Source organism: Siniperca chuatsi, linkage group LG21 (assembly GCF_020085105.1).
Source record: "Siniperca chuatsi isolate FFG_IHB_CAS linkage group LG21, ASM2008510v1, whole genome shotgun sequence".
In the NCBI taxonomy this organism is placed as follows: Eukaryota; Metazoa; Chordata; class Actinopteri; order Centrarchiformes; family Sinipercidae; genus Siniperca; species Siniperca chuatsi.
In genome coordinates, this window is record NC_058062.1 from 11,599,061 (window position 1) to 11,616,192 (window position 17,132).

Below are 17,132 nucleotides of genomic sequence, written 5' to 3' on the forward strand. Positions count from 1 at the left end.
AGTGATAACAGCTGAATGCTGGAGTCTTGTCAATCTGCACCCATTGACCATTGATGTGAAAATAACCAGTGCAAAGCATCAAAACACGGTTCGGCATTTAATATAATAGTCAAATGTACAGTATTGTTTCAGTTGGACATGCATGCAAAAATTATTTCAAACATCTCATGTGAAACCAGCACAAGACATCATACTTGACTACAGTTTCAAATGAAGAATCTTTTTACACTCTCATATTAATTATTTAAGTCACATGACATTTGCTCAACACTTTTACGGTCATATCAAAGGCTCTGCAAGTAAATGGGTGATTGGTTACAATATGTTCTTTAATTCACTGTCCTAAAGGATAGTCAGACAGTTGACAATTAGGCCTCCAATTTGACCTTTGATGCATATAAAATGTGTGTATTTTGCTAATACAGTTAACATATTTGGTCTTCTCTTTCTACAATACCAATGGTGTCATTTGTCACAAAAAGTATCAAAATGTGGGCTTTTTCAATAGAATGATGAATCAAATAACCTCCTTAAATAAAATATGTTCTTACACTAAAGCATTACAAAGAGAAGAGCTGTAATATAAAAAAATACAAAATCGAGGATTCAATCCTCTTTTTCAGACATTTTTCATTAGAGACAATATGACTGCTGTGACAATTGTGTTCAAAGTGCATTCTTGTCTATTTAGGATTATTTAAAGAAAACAATTAGCAAACACACTGATTGTGCTTACTAAAAAGGGGTTTGCCACACCTCTAAAAAAAAAAAAAAAAAAAAAAACAACAACAACAAAAAACCCCAGGGGAAATGTTTTGCATACTCAGCACAAGAAAGAATCTGAAGCAAGACAGGCGAGAGATGGCACTCGTTCCTTGTGATAGCTCTGCTGTCACAAATCAGGGTGCCGATTGCCAGCTAATGTTATTTATGAACACAGATTCACTGAATTATTACACTTTGGGTTATAGGTATGTATGTGTTGCATTATAGAATATTTGTTCACCTTAAACAATACCTTTGGTTAAAAAAAGGAAATGAATAGCGCAAGAACAAAAATGCAATGAACAGTAATACTGAATTGTGATGATTATCCCTTTATTTCAGCTGAGGGAGAAGTGGTTTATGAGGAAGTGCTTTGGATTTAGGGGTAGAAGTGTCTGAAAGTGCTGAATTCATAAGACTGTTGATTAAAAAACATAATGAGTCCTGCAAATAAAAACATTTCTTCAACCTCACCACAGAGCACACACCTTATGGCTTTCTTAATAAGAAAAAACAATATAAGAATTTGACTTGTGTATTTATTTGTAGTTTTGGTATTCATATCTTAGTATATCTTAGCTGCAGACATCCTCAGACTATTGGACAGTGGTGGAGTTAAGGGTCTTCGATGTCCAGGAAATCCTTTTTGGGCTGCACTGCCCCTCTGTACCAGGCACAAGAGTCATCATTCCTCTTGATACAAGCAAAGTGTTTGGCCTGCTCTCCATTGACTGTCTTCTCAATCACCCAGTCCGTCCACAGGCACTCCGCTGGGCTGCTGATCATGCAGGGGATGGCGGTGCAGCGAGTGATCTGAGGGCCGGAAAAGAGACCAAGATCAGTGATTCAATCTACAACAAGAACTGCATCTTTCAAGATTATTTTAGTTTGTGGTAATTCTACTTTAACTACTGAATATCCTTCAACTTTTGCTACCTTGCAATCACAGCCCATTGCATAACGTTGTGTCAGGCTGTTCTTCTGAGTATCACTTGTGGCCTCCCAGGATTCAATGAAGTCACACAGTGTGACATGCATTGTCCCGTCAGTCTCCAGTTTGCCTGTAGCGGAAGGAGAGTGCATTAGAGGCAGTTAGATGGCATGAAAAGTGATATGAAGATGTACCAAGGAACAATATTTGATATATATTTTTATAATGTGTGATTTGTAATGTGGTAAAACATTATACCTGTGATAAGATACTCCTTGCCATTAGTCTCCAGAGTCACTCCACATACTGCAGAGGAGGGAGCAGTGTAGATGGCATCAACATCCTGGGCGGGACCTTTGAACATCTGACAGTTCAAACAGAGAAAAGAACATTGAGATTCATATAGGAATTAAGTTTTTACCCCAACATGAAAATGACAATGTTATCCCATGTACCTTGATTTGTTTGATGTCATACTTGATCTGTTTGATGGGGTTTCCATAGATGTCATTGCCAACGTCAACCTCCTGCTTTCCGACTAACTTCGCCCTGATAACTGGAAAGAAACAAAAACAAACCACATTTACATTCATTGCATTTGAAGACAAAGTAAAACACTATTGTCATGTTAAAACCGAGCTGGATCTGGGTCTGTCTGTATCTGATCTAAGCCCTGCCTAGGTTTGGCATGCAGGAGTTGGCCACAACACATTGCTGTGGCTTGGATCTGAGGAGTTTGCATGTGCCAGGTGCTGGGAAGACAGAGGCACATGAGTGTTTCATCAGCTGCAATCAGAGGGAGGAATGTGCGCTGCCTGCTCCCAGGCTCCTGGGCCGACACAGGAGGAAGCTAGTCAGCAGTCTTTGAAAAGCTGAACTAGAATTCTCCCCTCGCCCCCCAGGCCTCTCTGTTGGGCCTGCCTCTATGTCTGGATAGAGGTGCTGACATGCAAATCAACCTCTCTTGCATGCAGTACACCCCCCCGCGCTCTGAAGTTGCAGCTCCCAGATTCAGAGGGGTTAGGACGGGGGCAAAAAATAACCGTTCAAGTGGAAAAATATTATCAGAGCCATACGGATGAGCCTCTGAGTTCAAATACTGAGCATTAACAAAAAAATATGACATATGTGTTCACAAACACTGCTTTGGCTGTATGAATCCACAACGAAGTACAATACAGCATTGATCATATGCCACTCGTAGCTAAATACCCTTGGATTACCGGTATCATGCAAGTTGCAGTGATTACTGCACAGTCACATGACTACTACACTGAAAAGAGGTTTACAAAATCATATTCAAAATAAAGCTTTTAAGTGGAGGAGACCAGCGACAGAGCTAATGTTAACCAGATGTTCTCTCTGAAGTCCCAGTTCAGTCCTTGCTTTCCCAAGGTGGCAGCAACTGACTGCTTCAGACCATCACTAGCCTGCTTCCTTACCAAATAAGATCAAGCCTTTTCATATGACGATGAAGGTATGAAGCTGTGAGCCATATGTGTCCTAATTTGATGACAACAGAGGCTTAGAGAACATCTCCTTTTAAGGGTCTAAAGAGTCGAGCCTTAAAAAAAATAAAAAAAGACAAACAGGAAAAAAGGAGAGCGTGTGCACAGATGGAGAGAGTGATGGAGTGTTGAGGATGGTTGCATTCTCTGAGCAGGGGAACGGAGGAGAGAACGGACAGGAATAGCAGTCACATTGCAGATGTAGCATTAGCCTAACAGCGTCCTGTGTGTACAGGGTGAAGACAGCCCTTCAAAGCAATACTGTCACAAACATACAAGTTGACAGGGAGAGGAGGGGAGGTAGAGAGAACAACAGAGAGAGGATTTAATTTGCAGCCAGGAAAATGTTCAAAATACTAGTTACTGGTTATTACCATAGTTGTGCAAGCAGTGTGCTTTTCTGTGAGCTGCAGAGCTGCTGTGAAGTAGCACATACACTGACTAACAAGCTGTACACACACTACAGGCACGACTTAGAATGACAAACTGCACCAGTGAAGATGATTTTGGTTTACAAATCTCAAACTGCTTCAAACACACGGAGCGAGTAGTGCTGAGAAACTCTCCAACTTCTCTGGCTACAAAGGGGATTAGTGGTAATCCCCTTCGCCTGAGTGTGCAGAATCACACACAGCTCACTTCTCCTACCAGTGTAAAGTAGGGCAGGTGAAAATATGCACAGTATGTAAAATAACAAAAAAAACCCACTGAAATATGTGGCTTATGTGCATGATATATATAATTTGAGCATTTGGGCTTTAAAAACAACTTAGTGAGGGTTAGGGTTAGCTCTTCATTACAAAAAAAGACTAATAATAATTCTTCCATTCATTATTTTGCAGAACATCCACATTCCAGTTATTTAAGTAATAAACAATAATCAATAAAATATAAAACAAGCTCTCATTTTATTGCCCTAATAATTACTTACTAAGCTATGGCTTGAGGTGGTATAGTGCATGTTTTACTTCTCTAGTTGAAGTAATTTAGAAATATGACTTGATTTTCTGTACTGATATACAGTGTGTACCTAATTCTCACAGGACATGATGATGTTTACTGGAACAGGCTGACCGAGCCCTTTAAAAATCATACGTTTCAGAAAACTGGGTATTATTAAAAAAAAGGAACCATCTAATTTTCTAGTTACTCAAACAATAAACACATTATTTTGTATGTAGTATCGTGGTCATGGGTGTGCTTTAAAAAACAAAAAGACAAAGAGAAGAAAGCAAATGCATGTCATGTAATTGCAGGGCCTGTACATCCATTTTCCTCCCTGAGAAGCCACAAAGTGGTCAGACTTTGAAAGTGAAAAACTGAACTACAAATTCGAATTGACTCCTCTTCTGATCCTCTCCAAGGATACACAGATTCAATCCACCATTATCCATTTGTTTACTTAAATGAACCTGCTGTACAGATCGATGCAATGCGTTATCACCGGTGATGCTGGGGTTTAAAGCAGCTGTTGAGAGAGCATGCACAAGTTCAATCTAGTTTTAATGCAGCTCTGTTTACACAGCTTGCAGCGCAGGGCTGTGTTTATGCCGGAAGTCACGTTAAAGCCAGCTTTTTCTTTCAAGATCTAATGATTTGTTTTCCTTCTTCACAAAAAGGCGGCACAGGTACACTCTATAATCACCAAGAATTGTGAAAGAAACTGCAAATACATGATGAGCACAGCATATGACCGCCCAGCATTCCTCTGCCTCAGCCAAAGACCCATGGGATGGATTTCAATTTATGAGGAAAGATTTTTTTGTCCCTGCTCTGTCTGTTTTGACAAGATAAATTGAACTACATGTTTATAACTATAGCTGAGCTAGTATTTTGTTTTTGTATACTGGAATGGAGAGAATAATAAGTCAGGCTCTAGTGAAATAGGAGCAGTGGTGGTAGGTAACCAGTTAAAACTACAGTCTGACTTTTAGATGAATGGCTCTACTCTGCTACCCACTTATACTAAGTCAGTACTTGTACCTCTACTCTTTACTGTGTCTTGACTTTGCCCCCCATAGCGTCAAGGGGCCTGATGATGCAGTAACCTCACCCAAATGTGTAGTTTAGACTCTAAACTTGGGAAGAACAGGAAAAGTTTGTAAAGATTTTTCTGAAAGTTAAGTTTGCAAGCTATTCATGATCTTGAGTAATTTTCCGTAGGCACCAGACAGACACTCTAACTGACTCTACGTCTGTGCAACTTAAGTAATACTTTCACTTCAGTAAACTGTCTGAGACTAAGTAGGGGTTCCTCAAGGCAATGTCTTACTGTGCAGTAACAGCAGGGGAATACCATACAAATTATTTTCTACATACTACTACTACTGTATTTTATCCAGGTAACTTTGATTTATTATAAACACAAATGTCAATCGCCTACAGTTCAGAGGATAGTAGACCAGAAATCAAAATAAAAGTGATTCAACTGAACTGAAAGAAAAGCCTACAGAGTAAAGGCAGAGGTAGATAATGACCTTCATTTTGAATGAAGCATCTCATCACTTCGCAAACTCAGCCACCCATTCATTTTCTGTGTAGCAGCCAGTAAATCACAAATGAACGAGTTTTCTCACTGAACTTTAGCTTTAGAAAAAGAGCTGTGCAAATTCACAAACTAAACTCTCCTGTGATACAGCAGATATATAGGTGTGATATTCTTACTAATGAAGTTTCCTGGTGAGGCAAAAACAAGAACCTTTTGGCCAGAAAGGCTGATCTCCTTGACAAAATGGTGGTTTATGTTAGTAGGAGGGTCTATCCATGGTGCTGAAGCAGAGCGAGTCATGTTAGGACCTGACCTCAGAAATTGTGATGAAATTAATCTGTCTGGGATTACCAATGACTACCAGCACCTTAGTTTAGGTTGTGCCCTCTACCTGACCAAATTATTGAAGTGAGAAAAGTAATAGCATCTTCATGCTAAAGCTTAGAAATCATTTAATTGTGTTAAAATAAGAGTTGAATTTTATCTTTATCTTCTGTATTTGCTATTTGGTGTAGTATCACATGTCATCAATTCTATGTTTCATTATAAAAGTAAGACTAGTGGAAAAATTACTTTTTGTATTAGCAGTAGTAGGAGTAGTAGGAATAGTGGCCTATATAGCCACTCTATAGCCTTTGATACTGTATTTGTAACAAGAAATAGTTAGACCCAAATTAAATGAAATTCCCTTCTCACTCTATCTCTTTGTGTCTTTGATTAGCTACTTGGCTGCATTTGAAATAATCTTAATGAAAAAGGTAAAAAGGAACTGCTGAAATAAAAAAAAAATAAAAAAAATCAGACTTCCCTTTACAGTAAACTCTCCAGCAGGATAATGTGGTTTCTTCACCCTCCAGAGCCATGGAATCCAAAGGTAAAGAGAAACCTTTGAATAAGCCAGCTTCTGTATACATACCACACACACTCAGCCAGCTCACAACCAAGAAAAAAGACCCTCAGCAAACCCCAATTTAAATAGCTGCACAAGCTGGTCACTGTTGAGACTCTGGTTAGCTTAAGGCCTGTGTTGAAGGCAGCAACAAGCAGTGTTTTGTTAACAGGTCAAATAAGAGGGAAACTATCAGCTTGGTCTTTGAGAAAGAGTCAATTAAATTGCCATTAAGTAGTCATTAAGGAAGTTCATCATAAACCTCTTGGCAGGAATGATTTCTTTTGCATGATCTTTAGCATTACTTGCTCCACGCTTTACTCACCAGGATGAGTGGGAAATACTACCTGTTTTCTTGTGAAACATACACTCCACAAATAACAGTAAAAGGCTATAAATAACGGGAAAAAAAACTTCATAAGAAGCAATGATGTGGCAAAGATGCTTATCAGACTGGATGTCTGGTTATTGAAGGGAAACTTTTGTAAGCAATCATATAAAAACGGTTCAAATATTTTACATGTAGTGCTTCTATCATACTGTACATCAGAAAGTAGGCTAAACAATATAGCCTATCTGTAACTATCAAGACTCAAGAATATAAAAAAAGAGAGGATGGAAGTGGAAAAAAATATTGAGAGACAGAAAAGTCCATCCTCCTCCCCCTGTAATTGTAAACAGGGCAAGTTTTCCCTCTCAGCGTTTACAGTTTCTTTGTCAGAAATAAATGAAATGATCCTCCATAGCATATATTCAAACAATTAACGATTAAATGCTGCTTTATATTCATTCATTTATACCCAGTGAATCAACTTACCGACGTCTGAGTTGCAAAACGCCTGCTGAGGATGCGCTGGGGAGCAGCTGCAGGCTTCTGCTATTTCTTCCACTCGCCAAAGAAACAGGATGGCCAGAGTGACAAAACAACTGTTCGCCGTCCAGGTCATCTTAGAAAACTACGCTGTTTAAATTAAAGAGTTCGGGGTGGAAAAAAGTTTTGGAAGTTGTGCAGTTGGAAGGAAATGAACCAAAAATGCCCTCAGCTTCAACAGACGGTCCACTTGTCAAAGTATGTGATGCACAATGCATGAGAGAGAGTTCATTCCCGTTGAAGACTACACTCAGGCACAGACACTCCTCCAAAATCTGTTTTCCACTACCGTCAGGAGCAGCCGCTTTTTATTACCGCAGCAGACTCCTCCCCTGCTGTGGTCTCAGCCAGTGAGCACGGCAGGAGGCACTGTGGAGGACAGGGGCTCCCAAAGTTTTCACTTCCGCCCTTTGCCCCCGTCACCTTCTGTCACAACACTTGCATGAAGAGGTGGATGATTGCACATTGGGGTGACACACATCATGTTAAGTCAAGCTCCACACACGCACAGCATTTCCACCCTGAAACCATTTCATCTAGAACCTTCCCCAAATTTCAACATATTATTCCTGTAATGGATTGTCTGGGGGACTGTCATGAATTTTGATTATTTTATGTGCGTGTACAAGAGGACATTTTGGCCTGATGATGACCTAAAGGAACAGTCCAGGAGTCATCAAAGTCAATAGGACTAATTTCCTGAAAACCATGAACATCCACAGTTCATTTAAAGGAATGCTCTGACCTTTTGGGAAATATACTTTTTTGTTGTCTTGCCAAGAGTTAGATGAGAAGATTGATACTCTCGTACAGCATAAGAGTGGTATCAATCTTCTCATCTAACTCTCTGTCAGAGAGTGAATAAGCATATTTCCCAAAATGCTGATCTCCATCCTTAGGCTGTGGCTGTGGTAATAGCAACAGTAACCTTACAATACTTACAGTATCTTACAATACCTGCGGTATCAATACAGGTTGAATAATTTTCACAGTTGTGCTGTGATTTGTGTTCTAACCTTGTCTTGTATTTTCTCTGTTTTGTTTTTCTTCTTTGCACTATTTGTATTTGTTTACAATTTACAGAAACACTTGACTTGTATATAGACATTGTATGTTGTTGGTCATTGTTGCTATATATGCACCTATTTTTTCATCTACTTGTATGTACATAATAGTTCTGTGTTTATTTTTTTTTTTACCTATCTTTGTTCAGCTTTGTTGTCTGTATGTCTATACTAATAACAGGCTCATTCATAGATGAGAAAATAGCCTAGGCCTTCAGACATGGGTCTTGCTGAGTAATCCTCAGCACAGTAATCTGTGGTTTTAATTCAGTGAGAGTGTTTATGCATGCACAGTCAGTTTCAGTAACTATTAAAACACTTTGTAACAGATGAAAATACTGAGGAAAAACGAAGGAGGAGTGGTGGAGTGGAGAGAAGTGACATCATCCCCTCAAATTTAATAGATTCAATCTGGTGGCGATTCCCCCAACGTAAGCTACCCAAACCCCTATCCGCCCTTCTGTGAAAGAAACATTATGCTATAGTCAAATTCTTTAGTTGTTTCTCATCCCTTACTCATGCACAAAAATAGATGGCTCTTTTGTTGGAAAGTTCACCACTGCAGCACCACCTCAGGAAACTGAGGATCTCAAGAGTTTAAGGTTTGTGGCCTCCCGTGTTGGTTCTGGCTTAGAAGCAAGAGATCACAGTTAGGGCATGGTGTGTGTGATGATTAGAGCTGATGATAAATAATGAAGGGGACTGAGGAGAGAGAGAGAGAGAGAGAGAGAGAGAGAGAGAGAGAGAGAGAGAGAGAGAGAGAGAGAGAGAGAGAGAGGACTGTATCTGCTGTGGCTGCCTCGCTCCCTGACATCATATTTGGCCACCGACTGTCAGCCTTCTGGCTACTCTGGCAAATATTTCCACTCTTTTCCATAGTTGAGCATTTTTGCCTGGTTGCTTTTCCACAGGTCTCTCTTACTTGATTTCTGTGTAAAAACAGGGAGGCAGGGAGAGAGAGTAAGGGCAGAGAGGAAAACGGGACAACCCATTTAATGTCATCTTTGTAATGACAAACGTCCCCTGTGTCTTTTTGCTAATGGAAAATTTGGACATTCATTCATTCTATCTTTGCCTTTAGCACTGGAGTAAGAATGCAATCAGTTAGATAAGGAAAATGACAGTGACAGAATTTTGCAAGCCAGTATGACTCGTAAGTAGGATGGAAGTTACCAGGCACAAAAGACGTAGCACAGACAACGACACAGATGTTGGGTGTGGAGCAGAAATTAAGACACATGAAAGGAAGTGACACATCCAAGACCAATTGAGTAGAAATATGCTTCTGTCTCTTTCCACAGTTTACCAAAGGCATAAGAGGAACAGCTGACGCCTTTTTCTGGGCTAAGCCTGCGCCCCCTGTCCAAACAGTCGGCTTCCTTTGCACTGAGATGCTGACTGATGTGGTGGGTTCTGCTCAGATCACAGCCGTGTCCCCGGCTCCTGGGTATATTTCAAATGACCTCACAGCATGACCATTCTGAGCTATTTCCCACACTGCAACTCTCCCTTTAGAACGGGGTTTTACTTGCCAGTTAAGATCTGGATTATTGTATCAACATTTGGTTTTAATTTGTTGAAAGAGGGCGGATTTGTCAAAGAAGTGCAATGTAAGCAGCCCCCTGTGTACATTACCCACTACAAACGGCAAAAGGGGCTTAGGAATGGCCTGAACCTCCATCCTCTAAATTACAGACTTGCAAGGCCAGGAATACTCTCAAAAGGAAGTGCCCGGCAAAACAGAAAAAGAGGGTCTCATTGCGGGAACTGGTGGGTGCTGTGGCAGTGACCCACATCCTCTGACTCCCACCCCCTCTGTTGCCTGCACACATCCCACATGACCTGACCACCACATGGCTCTTTCTACTATCCATCCCCCTGCTGCATTTCCGCTCCCTCCTCCATGCCATCTTTGTTTTGATGTGACCCAGCCATTGTCCAGGGGTAATTCCCATCCATTCATTTTCCATTCATCAGTACAGCTATTCACATTTTATTGGTGACAATGTGAGACAATGAATCAGTGTTTGCTTCAGGGGCAGGAGGAAAACATCAGTTTGAAAGACCAAAAAGACCATTAAAATCACATCAGACTCTGGGGTCTGAACTGTCTTCAGTGTGGTGTCACAATGTAACGGCCACCAGTCTGCTAACAGTGTGTCCAAAGCATCATCAGTGCCTTGAGGTGGTTTCTGTGGAATTGTTGCCTGAGTAACTAATGTTTGCAGTCATAGGAACTATCACTTTTACGTAACAGACCAAAATAATGTAAATTATTGTAGTCATTTCCTTTACAGCACAACACTGCTGCCAGTACATGACTAGGATGTCTGGGGTAGAACTTGAAATGATTAACAATTTAAAAAGAAAGTTGGTGTTGTGCAAGAGTTTAACCTCTTCAGCCCCTTCAGCACATCTACTGTATGTTCACTAAAAGATTATTGTGAAGCTAATCAAGCCAGACAAACTTTATAATTAATTGTAGTTAAAACAGCATTATTTAGATTTTCTTTTTGGCTGGTTGGGGGCAACCAAACAAACTGTAAAGACAACACTGACATTTTATCACCTCAACTCAACTCAAAACTAAGTTGCTATTGCTTATTTACACATCCAGCAGATATGGAGCAAATTAGCGCTGGGATGGCAGCGTAAAACGGGTTTATCAGAGCATTTTTTTGCTGAAAACAGCTGCCTGCTGTGGCTGATGAGAGTGGTGAGTGAATCAAAACAGTAGTTGTGGGCCTTAAAATCGAAACAATGTTGAAAGATGTTAAAACACTGTAAATTTGAAGGAAACTGTGGTCAGGTAATAATTCTTTGTGGGTTCATCACTACTAATTCCTTTCACATTACATGTAGTTATTTGATCCATTGTAGACTGAAAATATGTATCAGTGCAGCTTTAAGATCCCATACTTTTCAAATACATTATGCTGAATTACACTGAAATTACGGAACATTTAGAATTTTACTTTGTGTGATAGTGCAGCTGTGAAAAATCTTTGGTTTTGATTTGCACTTAAGACTTAAATACAACTTCCTCCATACATGAACACTAACTCACCACTATGTTCCTCCTATACACATACAGCACCCATTGTCTATGAAGGAACTAATGGCTTTACTATGAATGTGATATATGACTCTATATGCCACCCTTAATTCGTGTAATTAAGGGTGGCACAGTGCCTCCTGCCGTGTCAGTTGAATTGTTTGTTTTTTTGTTGTTGTTGTGTGTTTTTGTTATCACAACACATTTGGTTGCAACATAAGGGGAAATTGGGAAATTTCGGGAGAGTACTGGAGTTCAAGTGGTTAAATGAGATTATCTAAATCATTGTTCATGAGACCAATTAAATATAATTTCAAAATACTGGGGCAAACAAAGCATGTCATAACATGTGGGGCTAATTATTTGGTGGGTAAAATGACACAATGAAAATACAGCCAGATATTACTCACAGCAAAACAAGTCTACTCTGTGATGAAATATCAAAACTTTCCCTCTTTCCATCTTGGTGAATACATGACATTGTGCACACAGCCTGACACAAGATTATCTGTGAATGAATCACAGTTATATATACAGCACTCTCTCCTGTATCCGACTAAACCATCCTGAGTTTGTTCAACACCTAACCCCGAGTGCATGTGGAGCAGTCATCTTTAAAAATATAAACAAAATGATCATGTAATCTTTGCAATTTATCAATCATGTCATGGTTTGGTGCAGCCACACAGACAGACACTCTTCTCAGAAACCCATGAGTCACTGTGTGTTATATCTGGCTGTTTATCCCACCTGCCCAGGCATGTAGGCCTGCATGTTGTCAAAGTGTTACTGTCAGTTGTGTGAAGCAGAAATGCAGGAAGACTTGAAGACAGTCTGGTATGTGGTGAAAACACAATTCCTTGGGAAGATTCCATGATTCATCAAGAGGAAACTGCTATCATCTTTAATCAAACCCCTGTATACGCAAACCCTTTCACAGCCAGTATCTTATCTGATGATGGTGAATAAAGCCGACATTTTTGAAGTTTGCTGTTTTCGTTCTGTTGGGAAGAAGAAGTGTGATGATAAACTTGAGTTTTAACTATTTCACGGAAAGAAGTTAACTGATAACAAAATCTGAATTATTTTAGCAAGACCCAACACTGCATTGACAACATACTGATGGTGACACAAGAATAGGAGGTCAGGGCAGATGCTTTGTTAATTAAAGGAATAGTTCAACATTTTGGCAAATACGCTTATTTGCTTTCTGGCAGAGAGTTAGATTAGAGGATCCATACAACTCCCATTTTCGCCTGTTAAGTAGAAGGCTACAGCAAATAGCTGGTTAGCTTTGCTTAGCACATAGACTGGAAAAAGGGGGACAAGCCTGGTTGTCTGAAGGTAACAAAATCTGCCTACCAGCACCTCGATAGCTCACTAATTAAAATGCTATATCTTGTTTGTTTAATCTGTACAGATATACAGAATGTAAAAATTAAAATTCGACATTTTACAAGGGGTTATGTGCCATTATTATTTCTTGGCTGGGACTAGCGGAGACTCAAGGAAGTTACTGGTCACAGCCAGGAAATAATCCTGCACATAACACTTTTTTACTCTTTGGTTTTTGCACAGATTAAACCACAGAAATATAGCGTGTTAATTAGTGATCTTTTGAGGTGTTGTTAGGCAGATTTTGTTACAGTAGGTAAGAGCCAGGCTTGCTGTTTCCCCGTTTTCAGTCATTGTGTAAAGCTACGCTGCTGACTACTTGTTATATTTAACAAACGTGAGAGTGATATTGATCTTACTATCTAACTCTCCACCACAAGCGTATTTCCAAAAATGACGAACACTTCCTTTAATCTAGTATTACAATTACATTTAACAGAATAATTTCCAACAGAGTTCCAACACTTTTTAGTTCCTTTTTTCTCCTACGCAAATGCATAATATTGCTCCCTGACAGACCTTCATTTCATTACTCATAGTAATGATATATGCATATGAACCCTTCTTTAGTGATCTGGACAGCAGCAAAATGGCTGAGGTCATGAGAGCAGGTATTGTTTTAAGCAACGGAGTTCATGTCAAGCGTCAGTACACTGAGTTAAAACCACAGGAGAGAGCGCACTCGTATATTACAGCATTAATTTGGCCATCCCAGAACTGAAACATCCTACATATTTCCAGGGGAGTGAATCAGTCTAATGATTAAGTTTAACAACTTACACTTGTCATTTCATGTGTCTCATATCTGGATAAACTCCACATTAGGATTTAAATTTTCTGTTGCTCTTATGAAGGACAAATTGGTTCTTTTAAAAGAAAAGTGACACACACAGAAAAGGATCTAGAAATCATTTTATTTATTTGCTTGATATGAATTAAAGAGCCAGGTTGAAGTCAATCAACAGAGATTAATGAAAAAAAATCACAGATGATGTTGTAGTATCATTGCAATTTATTGAATAATAAGTAGAAAAATTGATTAGCCTGGTACTGCTATTGGATCAGACATACTCTGGTCTCACTACAAAGCGGTAGGTGTACTGGTCATCAGGACAGGGATAGGCAACAGCCTGGGTCTCATTCACAGCGATATAAGCCAGGTTGACCTTGAAGTCCTGAACCTGACAGATGTACTTGTCTTGGCACATCAGCAGGAGCCGGTTACGGAAGAGGATGTTACTTTGCTGGGTGAGCTGGTTTTGCGGAGTCAACCTTGCCAAAGGGAACGACTCGCACCTCAGTCCTCGGTTCAAACATTCACGTTGGCTCATGAAGACATTTGCCTCCCAGGGAATCTTGTTGTCCTTAAAGATCAGGCTGTTGTGGACAGGCGTGCTGAACGACTTGGTTGTTTGACTGTATGGGCTGCCATACTCATAGCCATATTCATAACGCATCCTGTTGTTGTATAAAGTAGCATAGTGGTTTCGGACTGGATTTAATGGAGTTTTCTGTAAAGGGCCAATAGCAGTGCTCCACGGCTCAGCGGTATAGAGCCTGGGCTGGTAATCATCTTGCTTGTTGAACTTTGGGTTTGACTGAAGATTGCTGAAAAGCAGAACATTAAACTGGAATGCTTTCAACATGTTTTCACGATACATATTCTTATGAGTGCTGTAGAGAGAAGAGTTGGACTCCAGATCATACAGTTTCTCAGCAGGGATCATAGGGAAACGAATGCGACTCAACAGGTCAACCTGGGTTTCCAAACTGGTCGAGTTGCCCTTCTCTGTGATCCAGCTCTCCACAGTCTGAAGCAGAAAATATTCATCAGGCACCACCAGGTCTGAGCGGGCTAGCAGGGCTCCAAGGAGCTTAACGGAGAGGTGCATCCAAGCAGGAGACCTGGTCAGATTTTGGTAGTTCCAGGCCATATACTGAATACAGTTCTCCTGGAGGACCAAGTCCCCAGTCTCCTCTGCATATTCGGAAAGGGACACCTGGGTGTGAAACAAGGTGTCCTCTGGGAGGATTTTAGAGAACAGCCGGCCTGTGTCCTCCATCAGCTGCTTCACCCCAAACTTAGATGCCATCCAATGGATGCACTGCACAGAGGAGAAGGTTACATCCATCTTGCGGGTGTAAATGTACCTATTGAGAACCACATTATAAAATATTTATTTGATTTTGCTTTCTATTTACATGCTCACAAAACACCTGAAAGATATTAATATGAATTCTGTATTTTAAATCAATAGGAGTCATAGTAGTTTCAGTATACCTGATGAAGGAGGTGAAATGTGGTTGGCAGGACTGGCTGACGTTGACTGTGATACTTGTGATCCCCTCTGAAGCATTGAAGAGTGGGAATTGTGAGAGGATCATTTTGTGTGTACAAATCGTTGTCTCAACCATCTCCAGGGTCCCATCCTCCCGTCTGTTTCCAGTAGCACTCTGGGCTGAGATCAGGAAGTCACAGCCATTCCCGCTGTCAAATATTTGGCCGAGATCATCAGACAGACCGATGCTGTGGTCCAGCGAGTGTGTAGAATTGCCGCTGGTCACATTTGCATCTGGAATCACATATCATTGGGATGAACATTTGACAGAAAATGAGCATGAAGAGTAATGAGCAGCATCTACCTTATTTTTACTGGATCAGATGTCATCATGCATTATCAACATAAAGGAGCCTTTGCCTTGTAAGATACATACCGGCTGTTTCACAAATAACTCCAACATCCTCTTTGTGGGAGCAGTCAGTTACTCCCCAGGCTTTGAAAACACATGTAAGCAGTTGGTCCTCTGTGCCTTTACATATCATGTCATCCAGCCAAATAGGTCCAGACGCTATAAGGTAAAATGAAAGGGAATACATTTGTTAGTTGTTGTGGCAGTAACACATTAAACAGTGACTTTTTTGATGGCTGAATTTGTGGCGTTAGTATGTTGAACCTCAGATCACAACTCCTCAGTCATTACAATAACTTCACTGCCCTCTGGTGGGGGATAAATGGAAGTAGAGGGCACCTTGTCCGTAGTCCTTCCCAGTGACAACAGATTTGGCTCCGGGGAAGTGGAGCTGACGACACACCACCTGGGCCTCAGCCATGTCCCAACCGTCGTCACACACTGTTCCCCATTTCCCTTCATGGTAGACTTCCACACGGCCCTCTGAAACACTCTCATAGCCAAACAGCCTTATATCACCTTCCTGCGGCTCAGGGTTTCTTTCTGTGTGCAAACACAGGCATAAGATATTAACCAAGGCCATGACAGGTTATACAAACATTCAGAAAATCAACAGTCTGTGCTGAATGAGCATATTCAGAATATATTTGTAAAAGCACATAATATAGGCATCATTTACAGTTCTACATCAAAAACTAGTACAGCATTAAGACCTTTCCATTACTTAATTTCAAGGCAAAAAATTGTATGCATTTTATTAGTTTTCACACAAATGAGATGTGCTTCGGATGACTCACTGAACAGGTCAAATTTGAATGCACTTTCAGAGACATGGAGAAGTAGCAGAAGCCACAGAGTGCATAGGTTTCGACGTGTGACCATTTCCAATCGCCAGTGTAGGACTTTGACACAAACAGACGATGACAAAGACAAAGCAATGTAAGAAATATGCTCTCTCTACTTTACTTTACAATGTAAGATTATGCTATGAATGATTTTGATCTTAAACAAGAGCACCAAGAGTAGAACTGTAGTGTTGTTTTTGGTCTTTCTGCATATAAATCAAGACATTTACTGCCTCAAAGAGTGAATATAAAACCACTGTAGCTTTTCACTGTACTTTAATAGGTTTTCATTAAGACAGAATGCAATGTATTTTAATATCTATTCAAATTGAAACTGACTATACTAAATCTGTGCATTAAAAATTAAAGGTCAAACTTAAGACAAAATGTGCTAAATCCTTACATACAACGAAACAACATTACCTTCTCCCCTCTGGTTTCTAAAGTGCTGTTGTCCAAAAATGTGCTTCTCTCTTTTGAAGTCTGTGACACAAATCTCACTCCTTTTAAAGTTCTGCTGAAAACAGGAGGGGGTTGAATGTTTAAGTTCACTTCTCCACTCCTGCTGCTTTCCCTAAGTTTCATTTTACATTAAAGCAGAAACGTAGGGTGTTGCACAACAGTAGTTTT

At 40.2% G+C, this 17,132-nt stretch overlaps 2 protein-coding genes across 2 annotated transcripts; both read right to left on the minus strand.

Annotated features, from left to right (window-relative positions):
- Window positions 1–84: 84 nt before the first annotated feature.
- timp2b (TIMP metallopeptidase inhibitor 2b) lies at window positions 85–7,799 on the minus strand. The gene is made up of 5 exons (XM_044181314.1): window positions 7,399–7,799; window positions 2,152–2,252; window positions 1,955–2,060; window positions 1,702–1,826; window positions 85–1,578 (listed from the first exon to the last, which is right to left on the minus strand). The coding sequence occupies exons 1-5, from the start codon at window positions 7,526–7,528 to the stop codon at window positions 1,381–1,383; spliced, it is 660 nt and encodes a 219-aa protein (XP_044037249.1). The 5' UTR covers window positions 7,529–7,799; the 3' UTR covers window positions 85–1,380.
- Window positions 7,800–13,861: 6,062 nt separating this feature from the next.
- LOC122868894 (galectin-3-binding protein A-like) lies at window positions 13,862–17,095 on the minus strand. The gene is made up of 6 exons (XM_044181315.1): window positions 16,926–17,095; window positions 16,455–16,559; window positions 15,997–16,200; window positions 15,682–15,816; window positions 15,248–15,539; window positions 13,862–15,117 (listed from the first exon to the last, which is right to left on the minus strand). Exons 2-6 carry the CDS (start codon window positions 16,537–16,539, stop codon window positions 14,028–14,030), a joined length of 1,806 nt encoding a protein of 601 aa, XP_044037250.1. The 5' UTR covers window positions 16,540–16,559; window positions 16,926–17,095; the 3' UTR covers window positions 13,862–14,027.
- Between the last annotated feature and the right edge of the window lie 37 nt (window positions 17,096–17,132).